This window comes from Phascolarctos cinereus, unplaced genomic scaffold (assembly GCF_003287225.1).
Source record: "Phascolarctos cinereus isolate Bilbo 61053 unplaced genomic scaffold, phaCin_HiC Scaffold_1;HRSCAF=81, whole genome shotgun sequence".
Taxonomy (NCBI): domain Eukaryota; kingdom Metazoa; phylum Chordata; class Mammalia; order Diprotodontia; family Phascolarctidae; genus Phascolarctos; species Phascolarctos cinereus.
In genome coordinates, this window is record NW_027555514.1 from 197,596,977 (window position 1) to 197,611,878 (window position 14,902).

The window sequence follows — 14,902 nt, forward strand, 5'->3', positions numbered from 1 at the left end:
AATACTGAATGATTAAGAGAAATACCACAAAATTTCTTTAATTTGAAGTTTAAGATAAGTAGGACAAAGGATGGATTGAAATTGACCTTTACACTATCTATGAAAAAAGGAGGGCAGCTAGGTGGCACAGTGGATAGAGCACCGGCCCTGGATTCAGGAGGACCTGAGTTCAAATACAGCCTCAAATCCATAACACTTACTAGCTATGTGACCCTGGGCAAATCACTTAACCCCATTGCCTTGGCCCCCCCCCAAAAAAAGAGTTACTATTTCCCGTGGTGTGCCAAAGGCAAGGTTCATGGGTCCAAGAAGCACCTGAAGCAAATGGCTACCCCACAAACACTGGATGCTTCACAAGCTAACTGAGGGGTTTGCTCTCAGGCCATCCACAGGCTCTCATAACTGAGGAAGTACCTCCCACTCATCATCTTCTTCCACTTCTGATTCAGGTACAACCTGACAGAGGGGGATAAGGTTAAGATACGCATACATTGGTTCATCAAGATTGATGACAGGGTCCACATGCACATGACTTGCTCTTGCTTGCTTCATGGATGTCATCACCATTGAGAAGACTGGTTAGCATTTTTGTCTAGTGTATGACATCAAGGACTATCTTGCTGTTCATTGTCACAATTGAGGAAGCAGATTATAAATTGTGAACCTGAGAAAGACTTGTGAGCACAAAGGCCATTCTCCACCTAGTTGTCCATGATGCTTGCAACATCCACTACCCCATGGCCCCCAAATAGAATAGTAGGTGAATGTTCACGTATCACAACAGGTTTTCTCTGGCCAAATAAAGACCTTGCAATGTGTTTTAAAAACAAAAAAAAGTTACTAAGTAAATGGATTCATTTAAACCCATGAAAGTTCAGGAGTTATCACATCTCAAGCTATGCTGTAAAGCAGTGATCCTTGAAACTAAATACTAGTTTATTTTTTTTCCCCAATTTTATTGATTTTATTGATTTATCAACAATCACTTCCATGTGCTTTTGAGTTGAAAATTTCTCTCCCCCTTCCTCCCCCCCACCCTCCCCAAGACGGTGCACATTCTGATATAGGCTTTACATTTACATACCCATTAAATATATTTTCACATTAGTGAAGTTGTAATTAAAAATTAAAACCAATAGGAGGAGCCATCAGAAAGATGAAACAAAACTCAACAGAAGGTAAAAATAAGTGATAGTGATTCGACTTCCATAGTTCTTTCTTTGGATATGGACAGCATTTTCCATCCCAAGGCCTCTGGAGATGTCTTAGATCCTTGTAATGCTGAGAAGGGTTCAGTTTAACATTCTTAGTTATTGCATAATGTGGCTGTTATTGTGTACAAAGTCCTCTTGGTTCTGCTCACTTCACTCAGCATCAGACCATATAAGTCTTTCCTGGTTTTTCTGAAGGCAGCCTGTTTATCATTTCTTAGAGCACAATAGTATTCCATTACATTCATATACCACAACTTGCTCAGCCATTCCCCACTTGATGGGCATCCTCTCAATTTCCACTAAATACTAGTTTAAAAATAGAAAAGTTGATCAGTGGAACAGATTGAGTAAACAAGACCCAAGAGCAATCGAACGTAGTTAGCGTAGTGTTTTATAAATTTTAGAGCACCAGATAAAGAGCTGGTGTGGCAAAAACTGCTGAGAATCCTGGAAAGCACTTTGACAGAAATGAAGCTTAGCCCTGGAGCTTACACCATGTAGTACAATTAACTCCAAAAGGATAAATGACCTAAATAAAAATATCACTTTTTTCTTACTATATCTGTAATTTCAACATTGAAGGGAGCTCCTGCTAGGGAATTTTCTACACCAGTACAGATCAACACTTTCTCTAAAACAGAGAGTCATTAAGAATTACCTGGAGCACCTGGAGATAATGTGACTTGCCCAGGCTCACACATGTGGCCAGAATAGGTCACTATAGGAATAAGATACTGTTCACATCTATGACTAACCAAAAAACTACACAAAGTATAAAAGTCATCATAGAAGATAAAATATTCTATATCATTAGTATTAAGAGAACTGTGAACTAAAACAACTCTGAGGTTTATCTGCAATTCCATCAGATTGACAACAATGTCAGAAGATGAAAATGGAGGTTCTAAGATATTGTGGGAGGACGCTGTGCCCATCAACTAGGAAATGACTAAACAAATTGTGGTATGTGAATGTAATGGAATATCATTGCATTGTAAGAAATCATACATTCAGGGGCAGCTAGGTGGTGCAGTGGATAGAGCACCAGCCCTGAAGTCAGGAGGACCCGAGTTCAAATGTGGCCTCAGACCAAACACTTGACACTTACTAGCTGTGTGGCCCTGGGCAAGTCACTTAACCCCAATTGCCTTAAAAAAAATCCAGAAATGATACATTCAGAAAAACAGGTATGAACTAATACAGAATGAATTAAGTGGATCGAGGAGAACAATTTACATGACTACAATAATGCAAGAAAAATAACTTCACCTATTCAATTGATGCTTTCAGTGACCAGTCTTAACTTTGAAGTTAAAACAGATGATGAAGTGTACCACCATATTGTATGTATGTGCCACCACTGTATTCACAGAATATTGCTTCTCAGGAAAGGAACATAGTCTGAGGAGAACTGTATGCCTCAAAATATTTTCAAGGCTCTCATGTAGAAAAGAGAATAGGTTTGTTCTCTTTTATCTCTAGCAAAAATGGTGAAGTAGGCACAGTGGATAGAGTACCAGCCCTGGATTCAGGAGGACCTGAGTTCAAATCCAGCCTCAGACCAAACACTTGACACTTACTAGCTGTGTGACCCTGGGCAAGTCACTTAACCTCAATTGCCTTTAAAAAAAAAAAAGTAAGAAAGCAAGAGTATAAGGCCCAGAGGACCATAGGATCAAGTGGCAGGGCAGATGGTAAGGCCAAATATTCTTCCTTCTCACTTGAAAGGATTAGTATTGGTGACTTCCATTTTATCCAAGTGTTATCAGTAGTCATACCACTCTTCTCAGTTGGCATCTCTCATAAGGACTTGGTGGCCTGGGGAAGGTGGAGAGGGCAAGTGAGAGGAAAGGAAAAGGTGAGTGGGTCCCTAGCTCTTGGCTGCTTCATGGGATTTCTCTGAACTGACTTAAAAATGGATATATTATGGGCTAAATATGAGAGGCAGTATGCTATCGTGCATAGAGTGTTGGACTTGGAATCAAGTGCTCTTGGGTTCAGTTCCAAACTCTCGTCACTTACTAGCTATGTGACCTTGAGGAAGTCACTTACTCATCTGTAAAATGGTGATAATAATAGTCCTTAACCAGATTCTTGTGAAGAGCAAATGAGATTAATAAGCAAAATGCATCATAGATCTTAAAGTGCTAGATAAATTTGAGCTACGTAAGGTACTTGGAGTTTAGGAAGGAAATATGAGAAATAGTCTTTTAATCTTTGCTAACTTGGCTTATTCTTCTTCATTAGGGCACTGTCTTTAATCTGGAGTCAGAAGAGGAGGAGCCTGGAATTATTGCAGAGGACAGCAATGATATTTACATCCTAACCAGTGACAATTCTGCACAGGTCACTCCTCCAGAATCTCCAACTGTGACCACTTCCTGGCAGTCAGAAAGCTTACCTGTTTCTCTATCAGCGAGTCAAAGTTGGCATACAGAAAACCTACCAGTGTCTTTGGGTCCTGAGTCCTGGCAGCAGATCGCTATGGATCCTGAAGAGGTTAAGAGTTTGGATAGTAATGGTGGTGGGGAAGAAAGAAGTGAGAACAATTCTTCCAATTCTGATATTGTGCATGTGGAGAAAGAAGAAATACCAGAGGGAATAGAAGGGACAGTGTCAGCTTCTGTGGTGCTGCAGGTACAAGAGGGGTCCCAGAGTGCTCCTGCCCCGTTGCTTCCAGACCCCAGTGCCACTTCCTTGGTAGAGATGGAGCAGGTCACAAAGATTGTTGCTGTTGAGAAAACCAGCCCTGCCACATCTTCATTTGTAGAACTTGAGGAAGAAGAGGTCAGAGCAGCAAAAGAGAAATCAGTTGGACTGCAGTTCCCCGCGCCAAGTTTTCCTCCATTGAAATCAACGCCCAAAGCTGATGAAGGGGTACCTACCCCAGAGCTGAAAAAAATGCTGCCTCAGGAAGGAGAGACAAAAATAAGGAAGGAGGGCCTCTCTGAAGACACATCTGCTGGAGAAGAGAAGCACATTTTGTTACCAGAGGGCAAATCTATCCTGCTGTATGGTGGTGCTGCTGCCGTTGCCATGTTGGCAGTAGCAGTGGGAGTGGCTCTGGCACTGAGAAAGAAATAGCAGATTGTGTGAAAGAAAGGGAAGCAAACAGATGACCACATTTGGATTTGGAGTGAAGTAACTGATAACAAAGTCCATAGGTTTGCTTTTTCATCCTGTGGATTCAGACTCTGTGAGTGTGAAAGAGAAGGGTTAATTTAGTGGAATCTGAAATGGGAATTCCTGGGGGCAAAAGAATTTAGTGGCAGACTACTCCAGCAACTGGCCTGTCTGCTGTTTACCCCCTGAAATTTCTAGTTTTCTTAAGGTACTGGCTGTTGTTGCAGCCACACCAATTCATCCCTTCTCCTTTTCTCTACACCCTCTGTCCTGTAGCATGAGGGAGCCCTCCCCTTATGTTTCAGCTGCCTCTCAGGTACTGCACTGCTCCTTTTCATCCCCAAATTTCTTCTAAGTCCCCATGGGAGAGTGCTTGCTCTATACCTCTGCTCTTACCGTCAAGTCCCCAAAGCTTTCTACAGCTCTGCCTTGTAAAGATGCTGCCTTTAGAACTCTTAAAAACCACCCCCAAACCAGAGATACCCAGGGTTCCTTACGCAGTCAGAGGACGGGGCAAATCACTGTTGATCAGAATGAGAAATTTTAGTCTTACTTGGAGACTGAAGGTCAGACCAGTTGACCTGCTCTGGTTCATTTTTATAATCATCCTATTCACTTTTCTGGTCGTTTCCCTCAGTGGTGGAATCAACTCTGTTGTCACTTGTCTGTGACACTGCTTTTCTCATTTGCTGATTGTCTTTCCTACTACATATCCAGCTCTTGACAGGTCACAATTCAGTGTGATGAGGATTCATATACTATTATTTATGGAGCCAGCTGACAACTTGTTAAATATAGAAAGTCATTTATATTTTGTTGAAGTCAAGCTAGGAACCTGGAAAACCTGTAAAATTAAAGACTAAGGCCTCCTCTGGGGTGTTAGTTTGGCCTGGTTGTTCCAGGATGCCATCACTGTAACCTTGGTTTCTTCATGCTTCTTTCTACAAAGTAAAGTGATGTAGGCCAAAAGGAAATCAAAGCAGCGCTTCCCAGTCAGTGTAGTTAGTTTCCATTCAGTACAGTCTCTCTCCCTCCCATCTCTTTGGCAGTGTTTCAAATTCCTTCCCCAAAAGAGGGATCAAACTGTGTCTTTTCATGCTTTTGAGGTCATGGTGTCATCATGCAGATGATGTATGCCTGATGCAAAAACCTATTTCACGTGCATCAGAAAATGTAAATTACTTTTTTTGATCTTGTAATTTGTAATAAAATTAATTTGAAAAGACATCTACCTAAACTGATCACATAAACCCTCATGTTTTATATGTACTTTGTTTTTTACATTTCATTTAAAAAAATGATTTCTTCCTGGAGCAATATTGTTTCTTAGTTGGCCAAGAAAATAACTAAAAATTTATCTAGCTTCTGTAGTTTTATAGATGCAATGTATTTTGTCATTCCTGAGATTTGCTTAGGGTTTTATGTTCTCTAGGTTTTAGTGTAGCTCAAGAAATAATCAGAATTAGCACAATTTTGAATGAATTAAGAACCAGAAAGCCCCTTGAACACTGTTTTTTGAGATAATGGCAGTCAGATTTGGTTTGTATGTATTTTAATTTCTGCATCTTGAGTTTGTCTTTTTAATTGTAACTCACTGATGACTAAGATGATAATGAAGAGAACTGATTAGTTTATCTTGACCTTTTTTTAAAATAGTAAAATGAAATTCTCCATTCTTCTGTAATTTTAAAACCCTGGGTTTCAAAGCCCAGTGGTTGGTGCTGAATACATAAAAGAGGCACTAATAAAGGCAAGCCCAGGTTTTTGAACTGTTAATTAGGGAATTTTAACCTTATGAGGTTATGTGTGTGTGCTTGCTTTCTTTTCCCTTCAAGAAAGAGATAAGAAAGAAGAGGGGCCTAAAGAAGTGATTGTTTTAGCTCTATGGGTTCTCTGTGTTAGTTTTTCCTTCTGTTGAACCCAACCTATTTTTTTGCCGTATTTGCTGCATAAGTTAAATAGCAATTTCTTTATCTCTTCTCTTAACTTTCTATGACCGTTTTTTTGGTTCTTGGATAAGGTGGCATATACTTCTTGTGTATTAATGTTTCTATTGCCCTTTTGACTCCCTAAATCAAAATTAAAATGAAGATCCGAAACAAATTTGATTGGTTTCTAGGAATCATCTTTTTAATATTCAGACATCTCCTCTTGTTTACCCTATTTTTAAAAAGGGTGCTCCATTCTTTGGAATATTGAAGAATATGTTTTTTTATCCTCGGTTTCTTATTTCCTTGTTTGGATGGAATATGTATCTCCTTGATAATTTATTTTAACACTCAGCAAAGAGCCAGGCTAAAAATCTAGAATTAAGAAATTTATCCTTTTTCCTGTGCTTAGGCAAATCAGTGTTTTCTTCCCCAAAGCCCTCCTCCCTGCCCTATTGCAGGGTATTCTGTGGGTGCTAAATTAATAATAGTTATTTTTGTTTTAATGATAACTGTGGGGAAATGACAATTCTGGGAGGGGAAAGCACAAGTGTTAACCATTTCTTTCACACAATTTTCACACTTAGACATCTGAATCCTAGGTATCTTCTGTGTACCATTTATTTTTAACACAATCTTGGTAAGTTCAGACACTGGTAGAGTTTTATTTTTCCCCCCCAAGAGGATTGAGCAGTGGACATAGTCAGCAATCTTGGTTTCCATTCTGTGTTCTATTGCTGATTTACTGTGACAAATAATTTCATTGGTCTGTGCTCCAATTTCCTCTTAAGTAAACTGAGTTTAATAGTTGATTCTTGTCTATTTTCTGAAGGTAATGTGTGCAGCAATACAATAATACCTTCAGAGATTTCTAGGGTTTTCTGTTAGAAATTTTATAAAAATTAAAGGGGCTATTTATAGGTCATCTTTCCTGTGTTTCTGTAGTAACTACCCTCATGATTTTTCTGTTTTCTCAAATCACCATGTAAGAATCTGCAAAGAACTTGAGTTGGTGATGACAATTATCCCACTTTCTGTGACCCCAAAAGAATGGCCTATGGGGTTGAGCACTCTTCTACCAGATAAACTATTTGTTTGTAGCTAATGGTTTTTCTGAAACATTTTTACTTTTGTTATATTTTGCCCTTTATATAAAAAGCATATTGCCCATAAAAAGCATATTTACCTATAAGAATTATCTTCTCAATTAGTTTATCATCAAATTCTCATTTCAGGTGAAATCCCTCTCCCCCTCCCGCCACCATTCATCGACGAGAAAGTTGATCTCTGATATGACTGACCTAAATTAGGATATACTTTTTTCATGTTAGAATTACTTTTCCTGTAAGGTTGTGTGTGTGTGTCCATGTTCATGACTGTATGACTAGCCTTGAGTGAAAATTAGGGAGGAGAGAGGCAGGCTGTGAGACTTGTTTTCACCACAGTCTTCCAAGATTTTGACCATATACACCAAAAAGCTAGTAGGATCAAGGGCTTCTGCCTCTCTCAGAGATGGAGCTATGGAAAACTTTAGGGGAATACATTCTATTTGGTTTTTAAAGGAACTGATCTGAAATTTTGTGTAACATCAGGGAGTTTTCATCTGTGAAAAAAGAGACTTGGTCTAGGTCAGGGTGGGGAACATGTGGCCTTCTAGGTCCTTGGGTGTGGCTTTTTGACTGAGTCCAAGTTTTGCCAAACAAATCCTTTTATTAAGGGGATTTGTTCTGTGGAGTTTGGATTCAGTCAAAGGGCTGCACTTGAGGATCTAGTTCTAACTCCTATGATCCCATGACATGGATCATTGGAGAGACAACAAGAGACCACTTGCTAGTGTAAGAAAGTTACCATTCGTACCAGTCTTTTATTAGTTCCTTTGGTTTATAGATTAAGAATGAGCTTAGACCTATTAAGTGCTTTATTTTAGGAGCATGCAGCTTGAGGAGGGAGCATGGGTTACTCCATCATTCTCCACAGGAATCTTTCTTTCACATCACTCACCTCTCCTTTTTGTTCTTACTCTTATAATCCACAGGGTAATGGGGGCATCTACCAACATTGCTTAGCCCAGCTTGGGGCAATTCAAAGCCTAAAAGATGTTGCTTACTGTCGCATAAATAAGTCATTTAATTACCTTCTTAACCCAGCCAGGAACGTTGGGTTGGCTGTGTGTTGAGCCAGTGTCTGACCATTGTCAGCACTTTGATACAATGTCAATTCTCTTGCACAAACCTGGGAGGATAGCCTATTGCTAGGTAACTAAGTCATCCTAGGCCTTCTGTAGTCCACCTATGACTATATATAATCCAAGGACTAGGATGAATTGTGGCTCCAAGGTGACTACCTTTCTATAAGCCAAAACTTACAATTGCTTTATAAGATTTAAAGATAGATAAATAGGTAGTTAGATATTTTCATAAGGTATTTTCATTCCTGCCTCTCCTGTGAAATAGAGGAGCCAGCCCACCCCTATGGGTCTTAAAAGTGTCTACATTTAAAAGATCTAAAAATATATATATGTATATCTAATTCCCTCTCAAGACTAATATTAGGTGACCCTAGCCTAGGCTAGATTGCTCTTGTTAGTAATTGGAAGTCACTGGATCCTTATGTTTACACTACATACAGCCAGTCGTGTGGCTTCTCAGTATGTAGAGCTCAGGTTGAAATTATGCTCAGGGATGTCTGCTAGGCATTGCAATAGGCCAGAAAGCAGAGAAGGCTTAAGGCAACTTTTTCCCCCCATTATTTCACCAGAGCAGAAGGGAAATTTTGTGATTAATGCTCACCATTAATAAACTCCCTCTGTACTACTGGGGGCAAAGCTAACTTAAAAAAAAAGCATTTTCTGTTTAGAGCACAACTGTTAATATTTGGGGTATCTGGCTTGTTACCTGGCTTTTGGAGGTGCAGAAAGGAAAATGTTTTGTGAACTAGTATAATTGTCCTGGCACCTTCTAACAGGAGGATTGTGCTTTTGTAGGGAATTTTTTGATCAGCATTGATGGAAATAATCCATTCCAGATCTGTGCTTTGCTGCTGTTGTCTTTTTCTTTTTTCTCTTCCTTCAGATTAAGTGCCTCACTTTCTGCCTAACCAGTTTCCTGACTGGTTTTGTCTTCATTATGTTCTCATCTAAAAAAAATGCTAGAATTCAAGAATTTAATGAATCCAAAATCTCCCAATCTTGTTTGTTCTTTTCCTATTTATAGCCACAGTCTGCATTCAGATTATTCCAGCATCTGGTTTATCCACCTCATAGGTGGTTCATTATTTTCTTCTTCCTTCCCATTACCTATCTTTTGGCCATTTTACCCCTTATAAAACAAGAAGCAAACAAAAACATGTTGGTTTTGTGGGTGAGCAGGTTGGGACTAGTGTCTATTTGAAGTTTTGGGGACATCCCTCAATTCCCTTTCCCTATAGAGAATTTGCAGCACTAAACACCAGTCAGTACAAATATCTGCAGATAGGCTGTGCCAACAAAGCCAGATTCTGGGAAGTGCTACTATAGCTGCTTGAGATTTTGGGTAAGAATTGAGCCCCTCTTAGCAATGACGATGGTCAGGTTGGGGAACAGGTGGGATCTGTAGTGATTTATCATTTTACATACATCATCTTGCTTCCAGAAACCCAGCATCTTTTGAGGAAAGAGCTTTTTGTCTTTTTCCCAAGAGAAACAAATGAAACGAACCATTCTATGAATCTGATAAAGTCAACTTTCATTTATCTACAATTTGCATCATCCACGGTCAATTTAAAATTCTCCCATCTGAGTGACCTGCTGACATTTTGTGAGAACTCAAATCTTGAAAATTAATTTTAGTGTAGTGTAACCTCTGTAATGGTAGTTGGGAACAAAACTAGTAACTAATAACAGGCTCACCATGTTGAGTTAGATTTTTATTATGTATGTATTTTATAGATCTATATATGTCTAATAATTGTCTGTATTTGGTGGTTGAATTCTACTCCTCACTTAACTATAATAAAACATTGGGAAGCAGAGTCTACCATTGTTGTAAAAATAGTCTAGATTGTTTGACCTTTTGAATTATCTAAGTCATTGCCCTTAACTACCAATGGCAATTTATGGTTGACAACTTCTATTTTAATTGTTCTTTTTTGCTAAAAATTTCTCCCATCCTCCCCTAATTGGGAAACTTAATGTATTGATGCATAATGCATAAAAATGAACAAAGCATATGTGAACAGCCAGACTCCCTCATATTGATATATATATTGATTTATTTTTATCAATAAATTACTTGTTCATGGGGACTTAATTTTTTTTTTAATGAAGAGGCAGCCCTTAGTTCAAGCTTCTGTGTCTTTGTCCTCAATTTGGTGACAACATTGCGCTGTATTCTTTTTTAGCATCTGTTTGTTCATTGCTTAATCCAGCCAAGGCTGAAGATAGAAACTTCTGGTTTTTTCCACAGCTTTCTAGCTCTTCAGCTTCATTTGAGTCCTGAAGATTACCTCCATTGCCTTAAATTATCTAATTTCCTATTCCTGATGAGGGTTTCCAATTTGAAGGCAGAAAGTGGAATTTCTGAGCTCATGAAATGCTTTTCTTACAATCAAGTGTATCAGCCCCTTTTGATGGATAAGGGAACTGAGGTTCAGAGAGGTTGTGACATGAAACAATGTAGTGGCAGAACTGGGATTTTAATTGAAGTCTGGCTCCAGGCACAGCACTCTTTTCTGCTACCCCATGCTTGCCCTCATGTGTCTCTAGTTATTGCTAAACTCTATTCTGTTGATCACACATTGTGTTACTAGACTTTGAGGTGACATTCCTGCATGCTTGGTTTTTAAACCACTAATGTTTTGGCTTGGCTACAACCTATTGCGTGTTCTTGGTAACTATTAGATTGGAGCCCAATCCTGTTTAATATTGCAATACACAAAACAGAAAAAAAGTATTCTCTTCCTTGATAATCTAAATTAATGATCCACCAAAAAAAAAGGCATTTTTGTGGGTTTTAATGAAATCCATTTGTTTACAGGATGAATTCTTATCTTTGTTCATGTCCCTTTCAAATGACAGTGATTACATTTAAAACTAAAATCATATGATCTTTTCTTGGCCACTCTGAAATAATTCCTTTGGTTGGATTAAGCTCGTTAGAACAAGTCTTAGTGTTGTGTATGAACACTAAGGGCATAATCTGGATCCATGTTTATTCTCCCCTTCGAAGAAGAGTCATTGTCATCCTTACACTCATGCCTGGGAACTCTCTAAACTGGCACTGACTATGAAACAGAGAGGGTTCCGTGGGGCGATACCAACAATCTGCCTATTTCCTAATTTCTTTCTGGAGCTGTCAGAATGGTTTGTCACTGGGATTGCCTTGGAATCAGGGTTAGGAAAGGGGAAGACGATCCTCAGGTTTTCTTTGATCATTCTTGCCTGGTTAACAGGTACACTCCCTTTGTAGCTGTTTTATGTGTTAGCCAGGTATGCAGAAAATGGAGGAGCTGATGATGTGACTCAAAATCAGAATATGTGAAAAAGCATCGAGCAGTATGTGGTACACAATGCCTTCCAGGAGACCCTTGTCATCTTAAAGGATACTCTTTCCACTTAGTACAAAGTCTTGGCTTTTTGAAGCCCACAATGGTCATCTAGAGAAAATGTAGTGATTAACGAGGCCAGAGGCCTTTAAATAGCCTTCTTACCCAGGATCATCTGTTTTCACTAAGTTCTGGTAAAGTTTGATGTTAATGACCCATGCACCTGTGGCCTAATCCATTGTTGGAGTGCAGCACTTTAAAGTGCAAAAAACCTTTTGTGCCATTTGGTTTTTTAAACAGGAAAGATACTTCTTCAGTGTTAAGAAGTGTTCTCCATCCCTAGTGGAATATATTTAGTTTCTAAGGGGTATGTACAAGCTTTCTCCAATCTTTTCTTTCCTTTAGATGGAACACTGCTTGCTGTAAGACCATACCCTAAGGTTGCACTTTAAGAAACAATAAAATTCTTTTTTAAAGTGTGCACATGTTTTCCTTATTCTAATTACATATTTTAATGGTTTATTGACTCAGGAAACTAGTCACTTGTACCATTTTGGTCATGTCAGTTTTCAGCACAGAGTGGTGAGTTATTTCATGAAGGTTTTTAAATTAGTTTAAAACAATTTTAATTAGAGTGTGAACTCCTATCCATCTAGTACATGTGTCTTTTAAGGCCAGTTATCTCCAGCTTTCTTATGTTGCTTTCTTAACCATGGTTTTCACACACATTGATAACCAATTTAAAATTTTATTTCCAATTACAAAAATTATCAACAAAACTGAAACATGATTAAGTTATATAAAGTCTTAACAAAAAATTGTCTTCAAGTCATCAAATAAAATTTCAAGTATAAAGCAGAAATTTAGCACTGGAACTTTATCAATACTTTCTTTCCATAGATATTTATAACTGCCAGTAGTGTCAAACTCAAGTACAAATTGTTATTTAAATGTTTCCCAATTACATTTTAATCTAGTTTGGGCCACACTGGGGAGTGCCCCAGTGTGGCCCCCCTGCATCTGACACTCGTGTACTACCTACCGTATGTCAAGAAATGAATGATACACCTTTGGCTCAAAAGCCAAAGTCATGAATGCAGAACAGGTGACTTAGCACTGTAACAGAGAGGAACAGGAGAAGAGAATCATTTCTGTTCTCCACTAAATCACCAATTAAAAGTCCTATTTCCTTTTTTAAATGTCCAGGAAAACAAATAATCCAGCATCTTGTCTATATTTATCATGTCTTTATTCTTAAAACATAACATCTAAAAATATTTGTTCTGCCTATTCCATCAGACACTGGACTGCTTTCTCAAAAGCAGGTTTTAAATAGTCCAAATGTTTGGGTAAATGGCCTTTGCAAGATACTCCATTCAGTCCATGTCCTAGAGAAAAAAGGACAAGAAGACAAAAGAGTTAGCACTAAGCTAATGAAATAGCCCTTCCTTCACGTATCCAGAATTAAAGCTGGAATGAGACCTGAGAATAAGTTTAGCCCCCCTTATTCTACAACAGTATACCCAAGATCACAGCAGGCGGCTGAGCTGCAGTTTGGATCCAGGGCTTCTGACTACAAAATGAGCAAACACTCTTTCCTGTTACACCACACTGATTACTTAGTGTTTTAATGTATTGTAATTACTGGGGTGTAACTCCAGATGCCACTGATCATACAGAAGGGCAGCACAGTTAAAATAAAAAAATTAAAGGAGAAACCTCTCACCTACGGCATCTCACGCCCCTGTAAATATAGCATATTCAACTTAACCTGTTCCTTGAAGATGAACTAATCCATGTGACCGAATGAGCCGATTTCCGTTTTAGGCTTCCTAGGCCTATAGCTATATGTGAGATGTGTATAAAAACATCTCGGTCACCTTGGTAACTATTCTCCATTAACATCTCCCTCTGCAGGTTCTTAGGAAGGGTAAAAGTTTTAAAGCACTCTTGACTTGAAGCTGTGCATCTATTGAATAAGCTGCCCCTCAGCTTCTGTGGGATAAGGCAGTAATCGAAAATCTCAGGACTCTACCATAATCCTTCATAGCTATCAGGCCCATTTGATTCTTGACAACTTGGATGCATGCTGCTGCAAGCAATGTTACAGGAACTTTGTCAGGGCCCACTTCTTAAAAACTCAATTTGGTTTAAACTTTGAGTTCTTAATGTTATTTGCTACACCTTTCCTCTACTGGGGCTATGGTACTTTAAATGGATAACATAGCAAATGAACACAGTTGGTAGCCTGAAGCAGTTAGTTTTAGGGGTCATTGATGAATATTAGGAAGTGGGGGGAAGTCAGCTTATTCATGTAGAAACTGTAAAACTCCTCAGGATGTCTTTTTAAAAAATAATTCAGATACAAAGTGAACCTTTCATTTGGATGAAACGCGTTATGTAATATGTACCCACTTGTGACTTCAACATTGATTCATAATTTAGGAGAAACCTAGAGTCCTGGTGATAGGTATGAAGAATGAGCACCTTAAAATTTTTCAGGGACTTGAATATGGAAATGAGGTATTCTGCCACAGGGAAGATTTTAAATAGTTCTTTGTGTACTTTTCCCTTTGAATTTCTCCTGACTCCCTTGCTTGTTCAAATACATGGTTTTAAAATGTGCTAACTTTTCATGAAGTGACAGAATAAAATTGAGTCCTAGCCATCGGGCCTGTGAACCCTTATCCTATCAGAAGCATGACAAAACTCCCATCTTGTCTCTGCTAATAACTCAAACAGTCAGGGCAATAGGCCTCGAGTTTAAAACCATTTCCTGTATCTCCTCACTGCATGCTCTACAAATGCCTTATTTCCTGAGAATTAGGTTCAGCTGCATCAGTTGTCTTTTCAGGTAGGAAACCAGAACCACTGGTAGCAAGGTAAGCATACTGTGTGCAGGTAGTCCACGACTGGTTTCAGTAATCACTGTTCCCTTCTTGGCTTTGGAACTCCCCAAAAGGCTAAACTGTCTTGATTGGCGAGTGAGTACCACCTAACCTGTGTCAGACTGATCCAGACCCTTCTTCCCATCCCATTCACCTGAATCAGCCTGCAATCTGCACCTAACTCAACACACACACACCTGTTTTGGATGCAATAATCAAATCAATGTAC

The 14,902-nt window shown here is 38.8% G+C and overlaps 2 protein-coding genes across 7 annotated transcripts in view; one reads left to right on the forward strand and one right to left on the reverse strand.

Moving 5' to 3' along the window:
• Positions 1-12,266, forward strand: part of BCL2L13 (BCL2 like 13) — a 69,764-nt gene extending 57,498 nt beyond the window's left edge. For 5 of the 6 annotated variants that reach the window (XM_021001667.2, XM_021001666.2, XM_021001668.2 and 2 more), the window contains one exon: positions 3,462-12,266. In XM_021001667.2, coding sequence (XP_020857326.1) covers positions 3,462-4,298 — 837 coding nt within the window. In that variant the 3' untranslated portion in view covers positions 4,299-12,266. The remainder of the gene's footprint in view (positions 1-3,461) is intronic. The other variant, XR_002327390.2, reaches the window with a different exon arrangement.
• Positions 12,267-12,517: 251 nt separating this feature from the next.
• The window catches only part of BID (BH3 interacting domain death agonist), a 51,377-nt gene continuing 48,992 nt past the window's right edge, over positions 12,518-14,902 (reverse strand). The window contains exon 6 of the mRNA XM_021001675.2: positions 12,518-13,173. Coding sequence (XP_020857334.1) covers positions 13,162-13,173 — 12 coding nt within the window. The 3' untranslated portion in view covers positions 12,518-13,161. The remainder of the gene's footprint in view (positions 13,174-14,902) is intronic.